This window comes from Saimiri boliviensis, chromosome 12, assembly GCF_048565385.1.
Source record: "Saimiri boliviensis isolate mSaiBol1 chromosome 12, mSaiBol1.pri, whole genome shotgun sequence".
Taxonomy (NCBI): domain Eukaryota; kingdom Metazoa; phylum Chordata; class Mammalia; order Primates; family Cebidae; genus Saimiri; species Saimiri boliviensis.
In genome coordinates this window covers 7,458,902-7,478,918 of record NC_133460.1, presented here as the reverse complement: position 1 = coordinate 7,478,918, position 20,017 = coordinate 7,458,902, and the positions used below count along the sequence as shown (strand labels likewise).

Below are 20,017 nucleotides of genomic sequence, written 5' to 3'. Positions count from 1 at the left end.
AAATGCAAGGAAATATCGTGTTTCACCTCTTGGGAAAAGACCCCTGCTGTGAATGTGAAGTCTGGGTTTAGAATGAAGCACTGACCTTGTTCTTGGGTCAGTGGATACTGATAGATCATTTGCATGTGAAGAAAATTACACCAGGCTGGGTGTAGTGGCTCACACCTGTAATCCCAACACTTTGGGAGGCTGAGGCGGGCAGATCAACTGAACTCAGGAGTTCAAGACCAGCCTGGCCAACATGGTGAAACCCCATCTCGACTAAAAACAGAAAAATTAGCTGAGTGTGGTGGTGTACACCTGTTAATCCCAGATACTCAGGAGGCAGGAGAATTGCTTGAACCCGGGAGGCAGAGGTTGCGGTGAGCCAAGATTGTGCCACTGCACTCCAGCCTGGGTGACTGAGAGATTCCATTCCAAAAAGAAAATGAAAATGACACCAGTGAAAAATGCTAAGAAAAATGATGAAATTGGGCCGGGCGTGGTGGCTCAAGCCTGTAATCCCAGCACTTTGGGAGGCCGAGGCGGGTGGATCACAAGGTCGAGAGATCGAGACCAACCTGGTCAACATGGTGAAACCCTGTCTCTACTAAAAATACTAAAAATTAGCTGGGCATGGTGGCGTGTGCCTGTAATCCCAGCTACTCAGGAGGCTGAGGCAGGAGAATTGCCTGAACCCAGGAGGCGGAGGTTGCGGTGAGCCGAGATCGCGCCATTGCACTCCAGCCTGGGCAACAAGAGCGAAACTCCATCTCAAAAAAAAAAAAAGAAAAATGATGAAATTACAGCATGGGAAGTTATATTAAGAGAATATTATCTCCAGTAAAAAAAAATAATTTCTACATATTTATATGTTAATCACCAAATAGAGCTGGTCGACTCTGCCAACCCTGCCCCAGCTGGCCTGGCCAGGCCGCAGTCCCCAGCTGCCCCCTGGTGGTGGCCTGGAGCCCTCAGTCTCCCTGGATTGCGAAGCCTCTCCTCCAGGCCTCTGCAAGGAGGGATGTTGGGCCCCTGGCTGTGCCCACTCCTCAGCTTGCCTGGTGCGAGCTCTCAGGCTGTTTTCTTGGAGGTGAGTGTGGCTGCCTGCTGGCCACTTAGGAGGATGCTCCTTGCCCCCTGGCCTGGTTCTAGATCTTTAGCGTCAAACAGGGTGGGAGTCCTGAGCATGGCTCCTGCTGTGTCAGAAATGGCTGTTGGGACTCTGCTAGCCAGTTCCTGGGAGATCTGGCTTCAGGCCTTGAATCTGATAGTTCTGGTACTTCTTAGCTCTGCCATGAGGGGATGCCTATAAAAGACTTGCCTCTAAAAGACTCAGTTTTGGCCAGGCGCGGTGGCTTACACCTGTAATCCTAGCACTTCCGGAGGCCAAGGTGGGCGGAGCACCTGAGGTCAGGAGTTCAAGACCAGCCTGGCCATCGTGGTGAAACCCCATCTTAAAAATAAATAAAAAGACTCAGTTTAGTCGAGTCTGGTGGCTCAGGCATGTAATCCCAGCATTTTGGGAGACCAAGGCAGGAGGATCGCTTGAGGCCGGGAGTTCGAGATCAGCTTGGGCAACATGGTGAGACCCCATCTCTACCAAAAAAAAAAAAAAAAAAAATTTTTTTTTTTAAGTCAGGAGTGGTGCATGCCTGTAGTCCCAACTACCAGGGAGGCTAAGATGGGAGGATTGCTTGAGCCTAGGAGGTTGAGGCTGCAGTGAGCTGTGATTGTGCCACTGCACTCCAGCCTGAGTGATAGAGCGAGATCCTATCAACAAATAAAATTCAGTTTCATGGCAAAATGGAGAACATGAGCTTTGTCTTCCCCAAGAGACTTGTGGGAAGTGGATGGGAAATCTCTGAGGAAGTCATTGGCTGTCCTCCCATGACAGCTGCAGGCCAGGTTCCTTGCAGGGTCTTCCTACCCAGGAGACAACCTCATACTGCGCTCTGCTCCTGCTCCTGTTAGACAACCATGAGTGCAGCCTGAGGAGAAGTCAGGGGTACCGGTGCCACAGCACAGCTCCTGTCCTTCCCCAGGTTCCTGCCTGAAGACCAGCTGGGAGCACCCCCCCTGCCTGCTGCCACCTCCAGCTCCAGCCCCCTCACCATGCACTCCTTGGATGAGCCGCTCGACCTGAAGCTGAGCATCACCAAGCTCCGGGCGGCGAGAGAGAAGCGAGAGAGGACGCTGGGTGTAGTCCGGCCCCGCGCTTTGCACAGGGAGCTGGGCCTAGTGGATGACAGCCCCACGCCTGGCTCTCCAGGTTCCCCGCCCTCAGGTACTGGCCCTGGGCAGGGCATGGGGACTTAGCTGCCCTGATCCAGCTATGGTGATGGGAAGAATGGCCAAGTGTGTCTACCAGCCTGTGGCTGCAGCCCCTCTCAGGTTCAGGTTGACAGGAAGTCCACGTGCTTGTCCTTCCATCCGCCCAGCAGTGTATGTCTGGAGGGGGGATGACAGCGGCAATGCCCAGTTCACGTGGCTGGTGCACAATGTAAACTGAGGCCTCAGAGCTGGCGCAGCTGCTAGGAAACCAGGCATTCAGAAGGAGTGGCAGAAGTCCCAGGACCTGCACCCTTGGCAGGAGAGATTGGGTCCCAGCCCAGCAGATGCCTCTCAGGGATGCCCAGCGTTCAGGCCCAGGGTGGTGTGCACTACGTCTGCTCTGCCTCCAAGTGCAGATTGAGCTGAGAACCAGATTCACTGCTTGTCCACCCAAGAAGCTGTGGGGAGCAGCCCGGCCTGAACCTGCCACTTTTCAAGAGGGAGCACTGAGGCTGGAGGGGCCTGGGAAAAGTTAGAAAGGTTCCTACCTGCCCGTCTGACAGGGACCCAGGGGCCCTGGGTTCAAGTCCTGTTCTGTTATTAACTTCTGTGCCAGACCAGTACCGTCTGTAAAGTGGACACTTCCCACTCCCGGCTCCTGGTGGCCAAGTTCTTGCGGCTGGTGAAGGTCAGAGGTGGTGGGCAGCGTCACACATCTGTCAGCTGTACAGGCTGCTCCTCAGATTCCAGGGCTCCAAGCTCCAAGCGTGGTCTGGGAGTGTGGCAGGTGTCTGCTCCCAAGGTCACAGTGGGGGGGTTAGAGGCAGGAAGACCTGGCCCCCCAAGGCCTCTGTGTTCCAGCTCTCCCTGAATTGTGCCTCTCCCTCAGGCTTCCTGCTGAACCCCAAGTTCCCTGAGAAGGTGGAAGGTCGCTTTTCAGCAGCCCCGCTCGTGGACCTCAGCTTGTCACCACCATCTGGACTGGACTCCCCCAACGGCAGCAGTTCGCTGTCCCCTGAGCGCCAGGGCAACGGGGACCTGCCTCCAGTGCCCAGTGCCTCGGTAAGGAAGGCTGAGAGTTCCAGGGAGAGGGGAGGACTGGTTTCCTGGGGCTGCCACCACCAAGTACCCCAACTCTGAGTGGTTTAAAACAATAGACATAGGCTAGGCATGGGGGCTCACACCTGTAATCTCAGCACTTTGGGAGGCCGAGGTGGGCAGATAATGGGATCAGGAGATCAAGACCATCCTGGCTAGCACGGTGAAACCCCATCTCTACTAAAATTACAAAAAAAATTAGCCAGGCATGGTGGCACACACCTGTAGTCCCAACTACTTGGGAGGCTGAGGCAGAATTGCTTGAACCCAGGAGGCAGAGGATGCAGTGAGCTGAGACTGCACCACTGCACTCCAGCCTGGATGATAGAGTGAGACTCCATCTCAAAACAAAACAAAACAAAACCAAAAAACCAAAACACCCAGACGTGTTACCCCCCATAGTTCTGGAGGCTGGAGTCTACCTGGAAAGCTCTGGGGGAGAACCTTCCCTGCCCCTCTCCTGGCTTCTGGTAGTGCCTGGCACTCCTACTCTGGTAGCTGCTTCACTCCAGACTCTGCCCTGTCTTCACACGGCCTTTGTCTGTCTGTCTCTGAATCTCTCTGCTTTCTCTTATAAAGACAGCAGCCATGGCCAGGCACCTGTAATCCCAGCACTTTCAGAGGCCAAGGTGGGAAGGTGGGAAGATCACTTGAGCGTAGGAGTTCAAAACTAGCCTGGGCAACATAGCAAGACCCCATCTCTAGTTATAATTTTTTTCTTTTTTTTTTTTTTAGAGAGTCTAGCTCTGTCACCCAAGCTGGAGTGCAGTGGCATGATCTTGGCTCACTGCAACCTCCACCTCTGGATTCAAGCGATTATCCTGTCTCAGCCTCCTGAATAGCTGAGATTACAGGCATGCGCCACCATACCTGGCTCCTTTTTGTATTTTTAGTAGAGATGGGGGTTTCACCATGTTGGCCAGGCTGGTCTTGAACTCCTGACCTCAAGTGATCCACCCACCTTGGCCTCCCCAAAGCGCTGGGATTACAGGCATGAGCCATGGCGCCCATATTTAATTTTTTTTAAATTAAGAAAATAAAATTTGCCATGCATGGCGGCTCATGCCTGTAATCCCAGCACTTTGGGAGGCCAAGGCAGGCGGATCACCTTCGGTCAAGAATTTGTGGTCAACCTGGTGACAGAGTAAGACTCTGTCTCAAAAAATAAAATAAAATAAAATAATTTTAAAAGACAGCAGTCACTGAATGTAGGGCCCACCATAATCTAATATGACCTCATTTTAACTTGATGACATCTGCAGAGACCCTATTTCCAAATAAGGCCACATGCACAGTTAAGGGCTAGGGAGAGGGGGACCTGAATGTTTGAGGACACCATTCAACCCACTGCAGATGGGACAGGGGAGCTCTGGGCCTGCGGGGCTCTGGGCCAGTGGGACCCTGACCAGCTCTCCCTTCACACCCCAGGACTTCCAGCCACTGCGCTATTTGGACGGTGTCCCCAGCTCCTTCCAATTCTTCCTGCCCCTGGGCTCCGGGGGAACCCTGCACCTGCCTGCCTCCTCCTTCCTTACCCCTCCCAAGGACAAGTGCCTCTCGCCAGACCTGCCCCTGCCTAAGCAGCTAGTGTGTCGCTGGGCCAAGGTGAGTGGGGGCCAGGAAGAGTGGTGTGGAGTCTGGGCAGGCCACCCTGCATGGGCTCAGAACCCTTCCCGGCCCCCACAGTGTAACCAGCTCTTTGAGCTCCTGCAAGACCTGGTGGACCACGTCAACGACTACCACGTCAAGCCCGAGAAGGACGCCGGGTACTGCTGCCACTGGGAGGGTTGTGCCCGCCATGGCCGAGGCTTCAACGCTAGGTGAGGGGGTGGAGAGAGAGGGGTGGAGGGAGGGCTAGGGTCATCAGCTATCTGAGCCACGCCCCCTGCCCTCCCCGGCACAGGTACAAGATGCTCATCCACATCCGCACACACACCAACGAGAAGCCGCACCGATGCCCAACCTGCAGCAAGAGCTTCTCCCGCCTGGAGAACCTGAAGATTCACAACCGGTCACATACAGGTAAGAGGCTGAGGCCAGGCTGGGCAGCTCAGCCCATGAAGGGTATGCTCAGCTGAGACCAGCTGGGCAGGGCCCCAGGAGGAGGGGACTATGAGCAAGGCCCAAGCCTCAGAGATGAGGGCCGTCCAGGGGTCCCTTTTCCAATGCAGTTTGCTGGGGGAAGCCTCCCCACCCAGCACATGCTCTTGGAGCACCAGTGCCATCTCCTGGGTCCTGTCTGTATCATCTGACTAACGCCACCTCTGTGATCGCCGAGGTTGGGTCGGCTTCACTCCTCATTACAGCCCAGGCCCACAGCAGTACAGCTCTGGCTGTTGGAGCCACAGACATAATCAATGCATAAAAAACAATAAAAAGAAATGGGTGAAATAACGGGTGCGGCGGCTCACACCTGTAAATCCCAACACTTTGGGAGGCTGAGGGGGGCACATCACCTGAAGTGGGAAGTTCAAGACCAGCCTGACCAACATGGAGAAACCCTGTCTCTACTAAAAATACAAAATTGGCCGGGCATGGTGGCACATACCTGTAATCCCAGCTACTTGAAAGGCTGAGGCAGGAGAATCACTTGAACCCAGGAGGTGGAGGCTGCAGTGAGCGGAGATCACACGACTGCACTCCAGCCTGGGCAACAAGAGCGAAATTCCGTCTCAAAAAAAAAAAAAAAAAAAAAAAGAAAAAGAAAAAGAAAAAGAAATGGGTAAAATTAATTGCAATATGGTTCACTGACCCCGGTATCTCCAACATTTTATCAATTCAGTATTAAAGACAAATCAGTGACATACTGAAGTTCTTCATTTCATGACAAAGCCTCAGGAAGCTGGTGTGTATCTTTTTTCCCCAGTGTTTATTTCACACTGGCAGCACATCTCCAGGTGGAAAGCCATGTGTCAAGGGGTCAGTTGCTACACGTGGCCCTCTGCTATGGCCAGGGTAGCAGCAGATGCCTGGTGAACCTTGAGCCACATTGTTGAGTGAGGGCGGTGGTGTCCAGGCATCATTCCCTGTGGCCAGGCCTGTGCTGGGCACCTTGTGCCAGAAGGTGATCTCCAAGGCCATGGTTTTTTTTTCTTTCTTTTCTTGAGACAGACTCACAGGCTGGAGTGCAGTGGCATGATCTTGGCTCACTGCAACCTCTGCCTCCGGGCTCAAGTGATTCTCATGCCTTAGCCTTCCAGGTAGCTGGGATTACAGGCATCTGCCACCATGCCCAGCTAATTTTTGTGTTTTTAGTAGAGACAGGGTTTTACCATGTTGGCCTAGGTGGTCTCAAACTCCTAGCCTCAAGTGATCTGCCTGCCCTGGCCTCCCAAAGTGCTGGGATTACAGGCGTGAGCCACTGGGCCTGGCCTCCGAGGCCATGTTCTGCTGGCCATGTTCTGAAAGGCACACCTTCTGTAGCAGAGGGTGCAGGGTGAGGCCAGGCAGAGCTAGAGTCAGCCAGGCTGGGTTCTCAGCCTCTGTGCCCTGCCAGGGGCAGATCTCATGCCATGTGCTGGGGATGTCCCCTGTCCCCAGAATTGGGGCATCTGTGCTCCCAGGAGTGTTTGGCCCGGGGGATGTTGAGTGCATGGGGATTCAAGGGAGACTCCCCTCACAGCGGCCCCACACTACCCTGCAGGTGAGAAGCCCTACGTCTGCCCCTATGAGGGCTGCAACAAGCGCTACTCCAACTCCAGTGACCGCTTTAAGCACACTCGCACCCACTATGTGGACAAACCCTACTACTGCAAGATGCCCGGCTGCCACAAGCGCTACACGGACCCCAGCTCACTGCGCAAGCACATCAAGGCCCACGGCCACTTTGTGTCCCACGAGCAGCAAGAGCTCCTGCAGCTGCGCCCACCCCCTAAGCCACCACTGCCCACCCCCGACGGCAGCCCCTATGTCAGTGGGGCCCAGATCATCATCCCTAACCCAGCCGCCCTCTTTGGAAGCCCTGGCCTGCCTGGCCTGCCCCTGCCCCTGGCTCCCGGCCCCCTCGACCTCAGTGCCCTGGCTTGTGGCAGTGGTGGGGGCAGTGGAGGTGGAGGGGGCATGGGTTCTGGGCTGCCAGGCCCCGTGCTGCCTCTCAATCTGGCCAAGAACCCGCTATTGCCCTCGCCCTTCGGGGCTGGCGGACTGGGCTTGCCTGTGGTCTCCCTCCTTGCTGGCTCTGCTGGTGGCAAGGGCGAGGTGGAGAAGGGGCGTGGGTCAGTGCCTGCCAGGGCCCTGGGCATGGAGGGCCGCAAGACGCCCCTTGAAAGGACGGAGAGCAGCTGCTCCCGGCCAAGCCCCGACGGACTCCCCCTGCTGCCGGGCACCGTGCTAGACCTGTCCACTGGCGTCAACTCCGCCGCCAGCAGCCCAGAGGCACTGGCTCCTGGCTGGGTGGTCATCCCGCCGGGCTCCGTGCTGCTCAAACCGGCTGTGGTGAACTGAGCCCACCCTGTGGACAACTATGACGGCCCTGCCGGCAGCTCCTGGCACTGCCCCCTGACGAACAGAAACTCTTCTGTGAAATAGCAATAATGTCCTACTGCCTGGGCAGCCCCAGCCTAGCCCACCAGGGAGTTAAGGATGGTGCTAGGTCATTCGTGGCTGGTCTCCTGGTCCCCAGGTGGGGCTGGCCTGCCATTCGGGGGGAGCTGTGCTCCTGGGTGCTGATGCCTCGCTCCCCTCTGGCTCCCCCTACCCAGCTCTCAGCTTCTGCGAGGCTTGTCCCTGCCCTTGTCTTCCCGTTTATCTCTCCCACCCTGGCACCTTTCTTACCCAATGACTACCCCTTCTCCAGCAGAGGGTGGGTGGGGCGGCATCTGCCCTCCCTGTTGGCACTAGGCTCCCCCTTCCTGAGAGGATCTCCCAGGGATCAGGAGCCCCCAGGGACCAGAAGCCCACCCATCCCTCCTAGGCTTACCCAGCCCCTGTCTTGGGGGCTCCTTGGACCCCTTTCTCTCTGACCCTTCCTCCAGAGGGAAAGCAAGACAGATGCGGGCCCTTTCAAAGCCCCAGGCAGAAGCATGCCCCCCAGGACAAGGCGCCTCCCGCTAGTTAGAAGGGAGGCCCTGCTCCCTGCTCCACAGCCGCCCTTCTCACCACAGGCCAGGCTGACAGCACTGCTCAACGGACGCCACCTCCAGACTGAGGGGATAGCTGGCCACTCCATCCCTGCACCCGGGGGCCTCCTTCCTCTACCTTGGGTCACCCTGGGATGGTGAGAAGCCAGTCTGAGGGCCCCTGAGCTGGCAAGGGGAGGTACCAGGCCAGGTGTGGTATCAGGACAGAGTGGCCTGGGCCCTCGCTCAAGGAGCATGTGGGGCCAGACCCATCGCCTGGTCTTCCTGCTTCCACCCCTGGTGGGCCTGGCCTGGGCAGTGCCCCCTTGCAGAGGCCTGTGGGCCTTGGTCCTGCACCAGGAGGGGGAGGCTGGCTGGGACACAGCCTCTGGTCTGGGGCTCCAAGTGACAACATGCAGTGGAGGGGGCTCCTGGCCAGTGCTGTGTTGGAACTTTCTGGAGGCTGTGGACTGAAGGCCTGAGGGAAGTGGTGGCTAGAGGACCACCTGTGACACTTGCTTCCTCAGGCTCTTTCCTTCTGAGCTGTTTTCTCAGAGGGGCTTCCCCACCCCTAATACCCATCGGGCTCTCTCAGGTTCTGTGCCACTCAGAAGGACCCTGGCATGGGCCAGAACCATTTAAGGGTGCTGGAAGGCCTTGTGCCCCGTAATCCCACCCCAGGACACCCTGGGGGATGGATGCACCCACGCACCCCCCATCTGGGGTATTCCCTCTGCTCCCTCTCCTGCCGGGTGGCTGGGAGTTCTGGCTTCTAGGCCTGCCCGTCACCAGGCCTTGGAATGGCCCGGCCTTTCCACCTCCCCATCTGTAGAACGAGGCAGCTGCCTGGATAGCACTGGTGTCCTCAGTGGCCCTGCAGATCCTCTGGCAGCTTAGCTGACCTCACCCTCTCCCAGACTGCCCTTCTGTCCCAGAGGGGTCACCCTGACCTGGCCTGCCCTGCCGCTGGGCTTCGGACTCCAGCCCTGACAGGGCCCCGCCGTACTGGCTCTGCCCCTCGAAGGGGCTATGAGCAAGGTAGGAGGGAGCTGGTCTCCTTTCTTCGGGCCCCATGCAGGCCCCAAGCACCCCCCACCCTTGTGAGGGCCCCAGGCCTTAAGTCCCTGGTGGGGTCATGGGTTTCTGACTCAAGCGGAGCGGAGGACAGGGCACTGGAAGGCCGACGAGCTCAGCATGCGATTCGGTGACAGACCAGGCTCGGAAGGGCCGGTGTACTTTTTGTGGTTGTCGTTGGTTTGTTGTTGCACATTCCAGGATATCAGTATTTTAACAGGTTCTAAGTGCCTTTCTATCGTAGCTATGTTTTTCCTCCTCTTGGCTCCATTGCTGTTAGCATAGAGTTTTAAAAAAAAAAAAAGAGATAAGCTAATGACTATAACAATATATTCCTCCATGGGAGAGGAAGTTTATAAAGAAACAATAAAAGTGAGTTGCAAAGATGGCTTGTGCGTCGTGGATGTGCACTGCCCCAGAGCCCCTGCCAGCCTGATCTTCCCCAACCCTGCAGGTGCCCTTTTCTCTCAATCTGCAACTGAGAGCAGGACCTGGAAGGCTGGGGAGGAGGTAGGTGCTGAGGGCACACAGGTGACAGGAGCTGAGACAGGAGATTCCAGACTGACCATCCCAAGGTTCAGGTCCTCGGCCCACTACTGCCCAGTGTGGCTCGGTAAGCAGTGGGTGGGTAGAGGCACCTCCTCCCCCAGCCGCATCCCGGGGTATTATGCCCAGATGACTGAGGTGCTAGGTTCAAACTCGCCCCAGGGACAGGGTGGCTGCCAACAGAGCTCTGGGGCCAGGGGACTGCCACGCTGTGGGAAGGGCAGGGGCACCTGATGGTGACTGGGAGCTGGGGTCTGGCAGGGTGCCACAGGAGGGAGCCTGGTGCTGGCGCGGGTGCTGTGGAGGCAGGAGCGGCTGCATCCTGTACGTGACTGGACTTGGCTGGGGCCCGCTGGCTGGCTGGCTGCCTGCCAAGCTTGCCCAGCCAGGCCCCTCTGGGCTATCAGGCTGCTGCCTCCCCAACCCAAGCACACACAGCCCTGTGACTGGCAGAGGAGCAACCTGCCTTCTGGAATCGACCCATGCACATGAGAAATGCAGAAAAGACATTTATTACCAAGCTCTAAATTAGAGGCTGCGGGATGGGTGGGGAGAGCCAAGCAGTCACGTGTGGGGTGTCCGTCCTTTTTCTCTGTCCTCCTGGGCCTGGATTCTGAGTTCCTCATCCAGGCGCTCCTTTGCGCGGACCACCTGGTAGGTCACAGATAATCAGGCTGGGAGGCTAAGCCTCTGCCCTATGCCCCTTGCCCACATGGGATAGCCTCTTCCCATCTGGCCCAGGTCCAGTTTTTTGGAGAGCAGTGGGTGGATACCAGTGCTTCCTTCAGCGCTGCCCCAGGGTCAGGGGTGGCCTGGGGAGACAGAGCCAGGCTGCAGGGCCCAGTGCATGCTGTGACCTCTGTGAGCTGAGAGCTGGTTCTAGCACCCCACCCGCTGGCGCTCCTGCTCCTTCCAAGTCCCAGCTGCTGGAGGGAGGGTGGCTGTCTGGAGTGACACAGCCTGAGTGGCTGGACCCTATAGAGCTGAAGCAGTCAGAGGGGTGGCAGTTCAGGGGACTCCGTGAGGCTGGGGCACCATGGGAAGGCCCGGCAGTTTTCTGTGTGCTGAGCCCTTAGCTGGCCACCTTTCCCCAGCCAGGAATCGAGTCCCTGTGACTTCCCTCCTTCCAGAATCAAAGACCACTCACCTTTGACTGCAGGTAAAAGGAGCCACCCACGGATTTGTCATTCACCTTAAATAAGTGTTCATAGTTCTGCGGAGGAGAGATGGGAGGGCTGCAGATTGCAGGTCAGAGATGCTGGGCAGGCTATGTGAGGTCACATGAGGGAAGCCACAGGACTCCTCTCCACCCTGTGTGCCACATGCAGCTGTTGTGGCTACTGAGAGGCAGATGTGGACAGGTACCCTGGAGGGTGACATGGCTGCTAAAACTGTCCTGCCTTGGGCCTAAAACGAGTGATAGCAAGCTGGAGTCCAAGCTGGCTATGACCACAGCATCCAAACTGGACCTCTCTGCCAGGCCTCCCTTCACTCTTCCTGCCCTGGCAGCCTCTCTCCCTCAGGCTTTGGGGCAGCCCAGTGGCCTTACCTTCTGGACCTCCTCGGGGCTCAGCTTGGACACGTTGAGAATTTGCTGTGCCTCCTGGAGGCTGAGGCCAGAGAGGTTGGAAGCGGCTGCAGACCGGTGTCCAGCGCGTCCTCGGGCATCAGCTGCGGCCCGGCTGGCTGTGTGGACATGTGGGTGATCGCTCAGTCCTCAGCAGCCCAGACTTCGCCCTGGGCCTTCCAAGTGGGTGGCTCACCCCTGCCACCGGCACAGGATGAGAGACACAGGGACAGAGGTAGCAAGGAATCTCTTCTCCAGGAGTGGTTTTTTTAGGGGGTAGTGGCTGGGACAGTGAGGACAGATGTGCCTCACTGGAGGAAAAGGGCAGGGTCTGACCACCAAACCTAGCTCCTGGTCCCAAACCTAGACCATGAGATGACAACCCACCTCCACATCCCAGGGCACAGCAAATTGTGGAGCTTTAGGCTCTGATGGGGACTGGACAGTGGAGCTGCGGGCATGAGAAGGCTCTGCAGGGGCCCGGCTGCCCACCGGTCACCTAGAACACCAAAGCCGGTGCCTTGGGTGACCTCTTCCCTTTCAGTGACCCCAGAACCTAGAATCAGGAGCTGGTAAACTTTCCCTAAAGGCTCGGAAAGTAGATGTTTTAGGCTTCTCGGGCTCATGAGCCTACATTGGGCCCATTCAACTCTGCCTTGAAAGTAGCCCGTGAGTGTGTCTGCGCTCCAATCAAATTTATTTATAAAACCAGGGCTGGGCACCATGGCTCACACCTGTAATCCCAACACTTTGGGAGGCTGAGGAGGATGGATCACCTGAGGTCAGGAATTCCAGAGCAGCCTGGCCAACATGGTGAAACCCCCTCTCTACTAAAAATACAAAAGTTAGCCAGGTATGGTGGTGGGTGCCTATAATCCCAGCTACTTGGGAGACTGAGGGAGAAGAATCACTTGAACCTGGCAGGCGGGACTTCCAGTGAGCCAAGATTGCCCCACTACACTCCAGCCTGGGTGACAGAGTGAGACTTCATCTCAAAAAAAAAAAAAAAAGTTTATTTGTACAAAACCATTTATTTTTATAAAACCAGGTGTCCAGATGGGACAGTCTGCCAGCTCCTGCCCTGGATGCTCTTGCAAACCAGGTCCCAATGAAAGATGCCTCTACTATGGGAAGTGCCCCAGGCCACCCACGCTGCAGAACCATCAGGCCTAAGGTACCCATGGCTACAGAGAAAATCTGACCTCGATAGGAGCTCCCAACCCAGAGGGGAGACAGGCCCATGCTCACCTGCAAACTCCTGCCGCAAGGCCCGTGCAAAGGCCCTGCCCACCACCTGCACACCCATCACGATGATCTGCGCCAGGTACTTGGCCTGTGGGCAAAGCAGGCACCTGGTTAGCAGACTGTGGAGACCTGAGGTCACGAAGCACAGAGCTGCTGCCCCAAGCCACCCCCTCCAAAGCACCCTGACTGAAAGCTTCCATGATGGGTGGCTTAGATACTCATTGGACAGGCAGGTGGGGGGTGAATCTGACAGAACTCCGAGAGATCCCCCCTCATCCTTCAAGAAAGGCAAAGAAGAGCAAAGGCAAAGTGGCTGCAGCCACCAGCTTCGGGAGGAAACACGGTGGCCTGGGAGCGAGAGCACAAGGACAGTACCAGACCTGGCAGTATCTCCCTCTCAGCTTTGGGGCTGAGATTGGTTTTCCTATGTTTCTGAGATCATCAGCTCCAAACTTTATTTTACCAATGGGGAAACAGATCCGTAGTAATTCTCCCAAGTCCCAACGATTTTAAGTCGGCTCCATTCAATAAAACAAACTTGCTAAGGGCCTACTTAGTGCAAACCCGTTTCCATCTTTAAGGAGCTAAAAGGCCACTAGGAGGGTAAACACACCACAGACCACATGATGAGGCAGGGTCAGGCTCGTCCATCTGTCATTTGTTCAGCCATTGGTTCACCCATTCATTCAAACATCTGCTGAATGTCTACTCTGTTCAGCACCTGAGCACAAAGCTAGCCTGGTCTCTGCCCCAAGTCGGGCACACTGCTGGCCTGCCAGCGAATCCCACTGTAGCACAGCATGCTGAATGTGCCTGAAGGCTGCATATGTGATTCCATGCCCCACAGAGGCCCTGGGGAAGACTCAGTAAGAGGTGACTGGAAGCACAGAGAGTCAAGATGGAAAACTTCCAGCTGAGATGGGGTTCTGTAAGAGGAGGGTGTTCTTTTTGGGCTGGGCTTTGCAGAGCAGGTAGAATCATGACGGAAATACTAGGGCTTTCTAAGTGGAGGGACTAGGTTGAGCCAAAACTGGCAGGAGAGAAGGCAGAAGGGAGTTCCTGTGAGCACACAACAGCCTAGGCTGGCCTGGGAAACTGGGAATCTGGCAGATGACATGGAAAGACGCACAGATCTTGTGTGAAACAAAGAGATTATATATAGACAGCATGTACAAAGGACCCAGTCACTGCGAAGCCATAGATGCGGGGGTGTGGTGTGGGCTGGAGTAGGCTTGGCATAGGCTGAGAGCTCATGTGGCACAGCCCAGTGACTCTCCCTTTCTTTCTAGTGCTTTTCCGTAGCTAGATTTCCCTTCAATCAACAAGTATCAACTAAGCCGGCACACCAGGCACAGTGCCAAACACGTTCAATTCATTGTGCCATTTAATCCTGACAACTCACGGGGGTTGGTGACTGGCCAGAGGACATACAGTGGGTACCTCGGAGGCAGATGGGAAACCCAAGGCTGGTGCTACCAGTCACGGCAGTCGCTACGAAGGGTCCTGGGGTCTGAAGGGAGGGCACCTGAGCAAGCCGACAAGTATCAAGACCCCAACCCCGAGGCTGGAGGGGCTTGCTCCACAGACTCCATTGCATTCCAGACTCCAGAACTGGCCTTGTTCAGCCTCTGAGGACCTGCACTTTCCTAACAGGCGGGATGTGATTATGGGCCATTGGGGGAATGAACAAACACAAGTGGGTTAGGATTTCACAAGTAGGTGGAAATTTCATAACTTCTGGATTTCACAGCAGAAAGCAGAACCCAGAGATGACCGTCCTGTGATCAAGGTGAGGGGTAGGGCTGTGGCTGCTGTGCTGCAGGTATGGGAGGGTCAGGGATGCACCTGCTGACACCTGTGGTCTCAGCTGACTTCACCACCTTTCTAAACACCCTCCTGAGTGGGACAGCAGGCTCAGGCATGGGATGCTGGTGCTGTCTGAAGGACAGAGGTGAAAGGCAGAGGGTCCCCTCAGCCTGGAACATGGCTCAGGTCTCAAGCTACCCCTCTCACCACATGGCCTTGCAATCACTTGTTTACTCTTCTGCCAAGGCCAACGACTAGACTATTGAAAAATAATGCATGTTAAGAGCTAAGCCCATAACTGGGGAGCTTCCCCAACCAACCCCTGCACACTTCAAACCAAAGCGGCATGGTGGCCTGTGGCTTCAGCTGCCCAGAGCTGCAGGGCACAGGGGGGCTGGCCTGCAGTTACAGCAGACTGGACTGCGCGTGGACGCCAGCAAGGTTCCTGCGAGAGGCATCTCCCAGAAGAGGCATTGTAGTGTAATGGCTACACCCGCAGGCTTTGGGATCCCCTGTGTGCCAATCCTAGCTGTGTGACTCTGGACAAGGTCTCAACTCCTGAGACCCAGTTTGCTTATTTGTAAAATGTGGTCACCGATAAAGCTGTCATATGGATTAAATGAGATAATGCCTGTCAAGTTCCCGGCACAGAGCCTAATGGTACAATAGGTGCTCAATAAACATTGGTGTTCACTCATTACTATTGTTTCACAAAACCTGACAAGGACCAGGCGATTTGAAGTAACAAAGCTTCTTTCAAAATTGCGGTTCATTTGATACAGGTCCTTTGCTTCCTCAGGGGTGAAGGCTGCAAAACACCGTACTACATTCCCTTAGGGTGCTGGGAAGCAGCGAGGAAGCAGAATGAGAACCATGCTGACCTGGGACCGGAACCCTAGCTTTGTTTCTCGATAGCTGTGTGCCCCTGGACAAATTACTCAACCTCTCTGAACCTGTTTGTTTTGTGTTGGCTTTTTTTTTTTCCTGAGACTGAGTCTCACTGTGTCACCCAGGCTAGAGTACAGTGGCATGATCTCGGCTCACTACAAACTCTGCCTCCCGGGTTCAAGCGATTCTCCTGCCTCAGCCTCTGGAGTAGCTGGGACTACAGGTGAATGCCACCACAGCCTTCTAATTTTGTACTTTTAGTAGAGATAGGGTTTCAACATGTTGGTCAGGCTGGTCTCGAACTCCTGACCTCACGAGAGCTTGCTCTCCTCAGTCTCCCAAAGTGCTGAGATGACAGGCCTGAGCCACCACACCCAGCTAACTTTTTTAAAGATGAGGCTGTGTTATGTTGCCCAGACTGGTCTCAAACTCCTGACTTCAAGTGATCCACCCACCTTGGCCTCCAAAAGTGTGGAGATTACGGGTGTGAGCCACCATGCCTACCCGTTTTTTTTTGTTTTGTTTTGTTTTGTTTTAAAGTAGAGTCCAACATCGTCGCCCAGGCTGGAGTGCAGTGGTGCAATCATGGCTCACTGGCAGCCTCAACCGCCTGGCCTCAAGACAGCCTCCTCCTTAAGCTTCCTGAGTAGCTAGGGCTATAGGTATATGCCACCACACTTGGCTAAATTTTTGTACTCTTCTGGAGAAGATGGGGTTTCGCCATGTTGCCCAGGCTCGTCTTAAAAATCCTGAGTTTGCCGGGCGCGGTGGCTCAAGCCTGTAATCCCAGCACTTTGGGAGGCCGAGGCGGGTGGATCACGAGGTCGAGAGTTCGAGACCATCCTGGTCGACATGGTGAAACCCCGTCTCTACTAAAAATACAAAAAATCAGCTGGGCATGGTGGCGTGTGCCTGTAATCCCAGCTGCTCAGGAGGCTGAGGCAGAAGAATTGCCTGAACCCAGGAGGCGAAGGTTGCAGTGAGCCGAGATCGCGCCATTGCACTCCAGCCTGGGTAACGAGAGCGAAACTCCGTCTCAAAAAAAAAAAAAAAAAAAATCCTGAGTTCACACGATCTGCCCTCCTCGGCTTCCCAAAGTGCTGGGATTACAGGCATGAGCCACTGCGCACAGGCCACCTCAGTTTTCTTAACTGCAAAATGGAGAGAATACCCTCCTCACAAGAGGACAATAAGGCCCTCAGGAGGCAATGCCCATAACACTATGTGGACAGACAGCGGCAGGTCCAGAACTAGATGGCATAGCCAAGCCTCTTACCCACCTAAGCAGTACCCTAAGGTCCCCTGAGCTCTTGCCATGGGTCAGGCTAGTTTCAGAGCTCATTCATGGGGACAGAGCTCTGCCAGGTGCAGCTACCATGGGTGACCAAAACAGCCACTGCCTGAGGCTCCTCCCAGAGGCTCTAAACATTCTATAGTCCACTGACTGACACTTGGGCCTGTGGATCCCAGGCAAGAGGACCTATCCAACTTCAGGCCATGCGGCTGTCAGAGAGCAGTAGTCAGAAGCACAGGACCCAATCCCGGGACGTGTAGGGGCAGCACATGCGTGTCCCTGCTGGGCAGCAACCTGGCCTGAGGCAGGACCAGAGCCCAGCAGCTGGGACCACAGACAGTGCTGTGGGAGGCACCCAGCAATGGGGTTTATACTGATTTGTGTCTTTGAGATTTGCTTGCAATGTGCCTTTGAGGCCAAGCCCCAGGCTCCAGGGAGATGAGCAGACAGCCTGATTCTCAAGGACACTCTAGTCACCCAGGGCCCCTGCAAACAGATGCTGGCATCACAACTAGGCAGAAGGAAGGTCAGGACCACAACTGTAGCATGTGCCATGGCAACCCGGGGCCTGGTCAGTGGCTGGCGCAGCAAGTGTCCCCAAGGTATTTGAATGAATATGGCTGTTCAGCTTTGGCTAACCTGCTGTCTCATGAACTCCATGTCCCCAGGCAGGGTTTCCAAGAGCCTCCTAACCCTTTCTGCTGGAGGGTTCTGGCCATCTCCCAGTGTACACACAATTCTCCACTGCTGCCTACACATTTGGTCCACTCCCCAGCTTGACATCCACGGTGATGGGTCTGGGCTCAACTTGTCACCTTTACCTCTCTCCCAACTGCAGCCACACCCTCTGCTCCTAGAGCTGCTCTCATGCTTGTGGACTCTGCAGGGTCTTTGCTGTTCTGAATTCCTCCATCATCAACATCCTCCCTTCTACCCTGATCCTGTCAAAATCCAACATCCTTCAGTACTTAACATCATCCGCCATCCCGAGTGAAACCTTCTCAGGCTCTCCCATGTATACCTTCTGAAAGCACTTTCTTTTCCTGTTAATATACCGTCACGCTGGATGTAGTGGCTCACGCCTATAATCCCAGCACTCTGGGAGGCCGATGCAGGAGGACTCCTTGGGCCCAGGAGTTTGAGACCAGCCTGGCAACATGGCAAAACCTCATCTCCATGAAAAATACAAAACATTAGCTGCTCATAGTGGAGCATGCCTGTTGTCCCAACTAGCCAGAAGGCTGAGGCTACTCGGGAGGATGGGGTTGGAGGATTACTTGAGCCCCAGGAGGTTGAGGCTGCAGTAAGCTGTGATCGCACCACTGTACTCCAGCTTAGGAAACCCATCCTGGACAATACGGCAAGACCCCATCTCTAAAAATTTTTTAAAAATTAGGGGTGCTGGCACTCACCTGTAGGCCCAATTACTTGGGGGTTTGTGGTAGGAGGCCCACTTGAGCCCAGGAGTTCAAGGCTGCAGTGAGCTAGGATCGCTGTACCTCACTCTAGCCTGGGTAACAGAGAGAGATCCTATCTCAAAAAACAAAGAAAAACATGAGTCTTGGGACACAGTGGGATGAATGACTGTGGAGGAGTCAAAACTGTCTGAGCCTCAAGTTTCTAATCTGTAAAATAAGAACGATGACAGCAGGACTTAATAAACACTAAATGAGACAATCTACATAAAGCCTTAGCTCAGGGGCTAGCAACTGAAAGCTGTTAGCTGTTACATTATTCTTATTACTATGTTAGTTAAGAAGTGCTTCCCGAACTGCTTGCAACAGAGTCACTTGGGGAACTTACATATGCAGAACCTCCAGGGATATCGCACAAGAACCTGTTTTCTCTCTCTCTCCCTCTCTCTTTTTTGACAGAGTCTTGCTCTATCACCCAGGGCTGGAGTGCAGTGGCACAATCTCAGCCGACTGCAGCCTCTGCCTCCCTTCAAGCGATACTCATGCCTCAGCCTCCCAAGCAGCTAGGATTACAGATGTGTGCCACCATGCCTGGCTAATTTTTACATCTTTTTGAGACAGAGTCTCACTCTGTCACTCTGGCTGGAGTGCAGTGGCGGGATCTCGGTTCACAACCTCTGCCTCCCAGGGTCAAGCAACTGGGACCACAGGCCCACACCACTCTACCCGGCTAATTTTTGTATTTTTAGTAGAAAGGGGGTTTTATCACATTGGCCAGGCTGGTCTCAAAATCCTGGCCTCATGATCCGTCCGCCTCGGCTTCCAAGAGTGTTGGGATTACAGGTGTGAGCCTGCAATTTTTTTTTTTTTTTTTTTTTTTGAGAGGGAGTCTGGCTCTATCACCCAGGCTGGAGTGCAGTGGCGTGATCTCGGCTCAGTACAACCTCCACTTTCCGGGTTCGAGCTATTCTCCCGCCTAAGCCTCCTGAGTAGCTGGGACTACAGGCGCACGCCACCACGCCCGGCTAATATTGTATTTTTAGTAGAGACAGGGTTTCACAATGTTGGCCAGAATGGTCTCGATCTCCTGACTTGGTGATCCACCCGCCTGGGCCTCCCAACGTGCTGAGATTCCAGGCATGAGCCACCGCGCCCAGCCGAGCCTGCACTTTGAAAGGTTCCCCACGTGACAGTGCGGCACAGGTCTGTAGACTGGCTCTACGAGACAATGCTATCACACAAACGCTCCGTGCTTGGTGTCTCGGGGCCCAGTTCAAGCCCCAGGTCTGCCACTTTCCTGGAAAGGCCAACTTTCCAGTAGGGATAGCAACATCGACTCTGCAGCGCTGTAAGGTTCCAGGGGAGGTGCTCACCGGCCAGACCCACGCTCCACCGCCGCCCACGGCTGCTCGCTCACACGCGGGCTAGGCACAGCGCGACCACGTTTTCCCGGCCTCTTCCATGCAGACGGCTTTCCCTGGCCCTGAGGCCGCCGCTGCCGCCACTGCTGGACTAGGTCCCCCTGGATGCAACGCTTCCCAGACCCTGCTTCCTGCCGGGCACGCAGGGGGCGCACGGCGCCCGCCGCCCGGCCCCCAGCCCGACTCGGCCTCCCTTCCTCGGGCTGTGCCCGACTCGGGCCTCACCATGGCAGCTGCTCTGCCTCGGGGACTCTGGCTCCGACTTCCTGGCCTTGCGGCCCCGGCTCAAGGGTGGCCGGCGGGTCAGAGGTCAAGGGAAGCCGCAGAGAGCGCTTGCGCGAGAAGGCGCTGGG

At 55.5% G+C, this 20,017-nt stretch overlaps 2 protein-coding genes across 8 annotated transcripts in view; one reads left to right on the top strand and one right to left on the bottom strand.

Moving 5' to 3' along the window:
- Nucleotides 1-9,868, top strand: part of GLIS2 (GLIS family zinc finger 2) — a 24,693-nt gene extending 14,825 nt beyond the window's left edge. For both annotated transcript variants that reach the window (XM_039478375.2, XM_003928474.4), the window contains exons 2-7: nt 2,025-2,266; nt 3,143-3,315; nt 4,780-4,956; nt 5,038-5,171; nt 5,255-5,373; nt 6,995-9,868. In XM_039478375.2, coding sequence (XP_039334309.1) covers nt 2,095-2,266; nt 3,143-3,315; nt 4,780-4,956; nt 5,038-5,171; nt 5,255-5,373; nt 6,995-7,794 — 1,575 coding nt within the window. In that variant the 5' untranslated portion in view covers nt 2,025-2,094 and the 3' untranslated portion in view covers nt 7,795-9,868. The remainder of the gene's footprint in view (nt 1-2,024; nt 2,267-3,142; nt 3,316-4,779; nt 4,957-5,037; nt 5,172-5,254; nt 5,374-6,994) is intronic.
- PAM16 (presequence translocase associated motor 16) lies at nt 9,678-20,017 on the bottom strand. 6 transcript variants are annotated; one of them, XM_074381657.1, is made up of 6 exons: nt 19,890-20,002; nt 12,844-12,928; nt 11,578-11,714; nt 11,176-11,241; nt 10,546-10,679; nt 9,678-9,755 (listed from the first exon to the last, which is right to left on the bottom strand). In XM_074381657.1, the coding sequence occupies exons 1-5, from the start codon at nt 19,890-19,892 to the stop codon at nt 10,593-10,595; spliced, it is 378 nt and encodes a 125-aa protein (XP_074237758.1). In that variant the 5' UTR covers nt 19,893-20,002; the 3' UTR covers nt 9,678-9,755; nt 10,546-10,592. The 6 variants fall into 6 exon arrangements, with proteins under 6 accessions (XP_074237758.1, XP_039334305.1, XP_039334308.1 ...); XM_039478371.2 differs by lacking the exon at nt 9,678-9,755 and having other exon boundaries at nt 10,525-10,679; nt 19,890-20,001; XM_039478368.2 differs by lacking the exons at nt 9,678-9,755; nt 10,546-10,679 and adding an exon at nt 10,686-11,011 and having other exon boundaries at nt 19,890-20,017.

Coding starts and splice junctions, on each gene's coding strand:
- PAM16 (XM_039478368.2), bottom strand. Junction 11,242..11,577: donor GCCCCGAGGAGGTCCAGAAG/GTAAGGCCACTG, acceptor TCTCCTCCGCAG/AACTATGAACACTTATTTAA. Junction 11,012..11,175: donor CCTTTTACCTGCAGTCAAAG/GTGAGTGGTCTT, acceptor TGACTGCTTCAG/CTCTATAGGGTCCAGCCACT.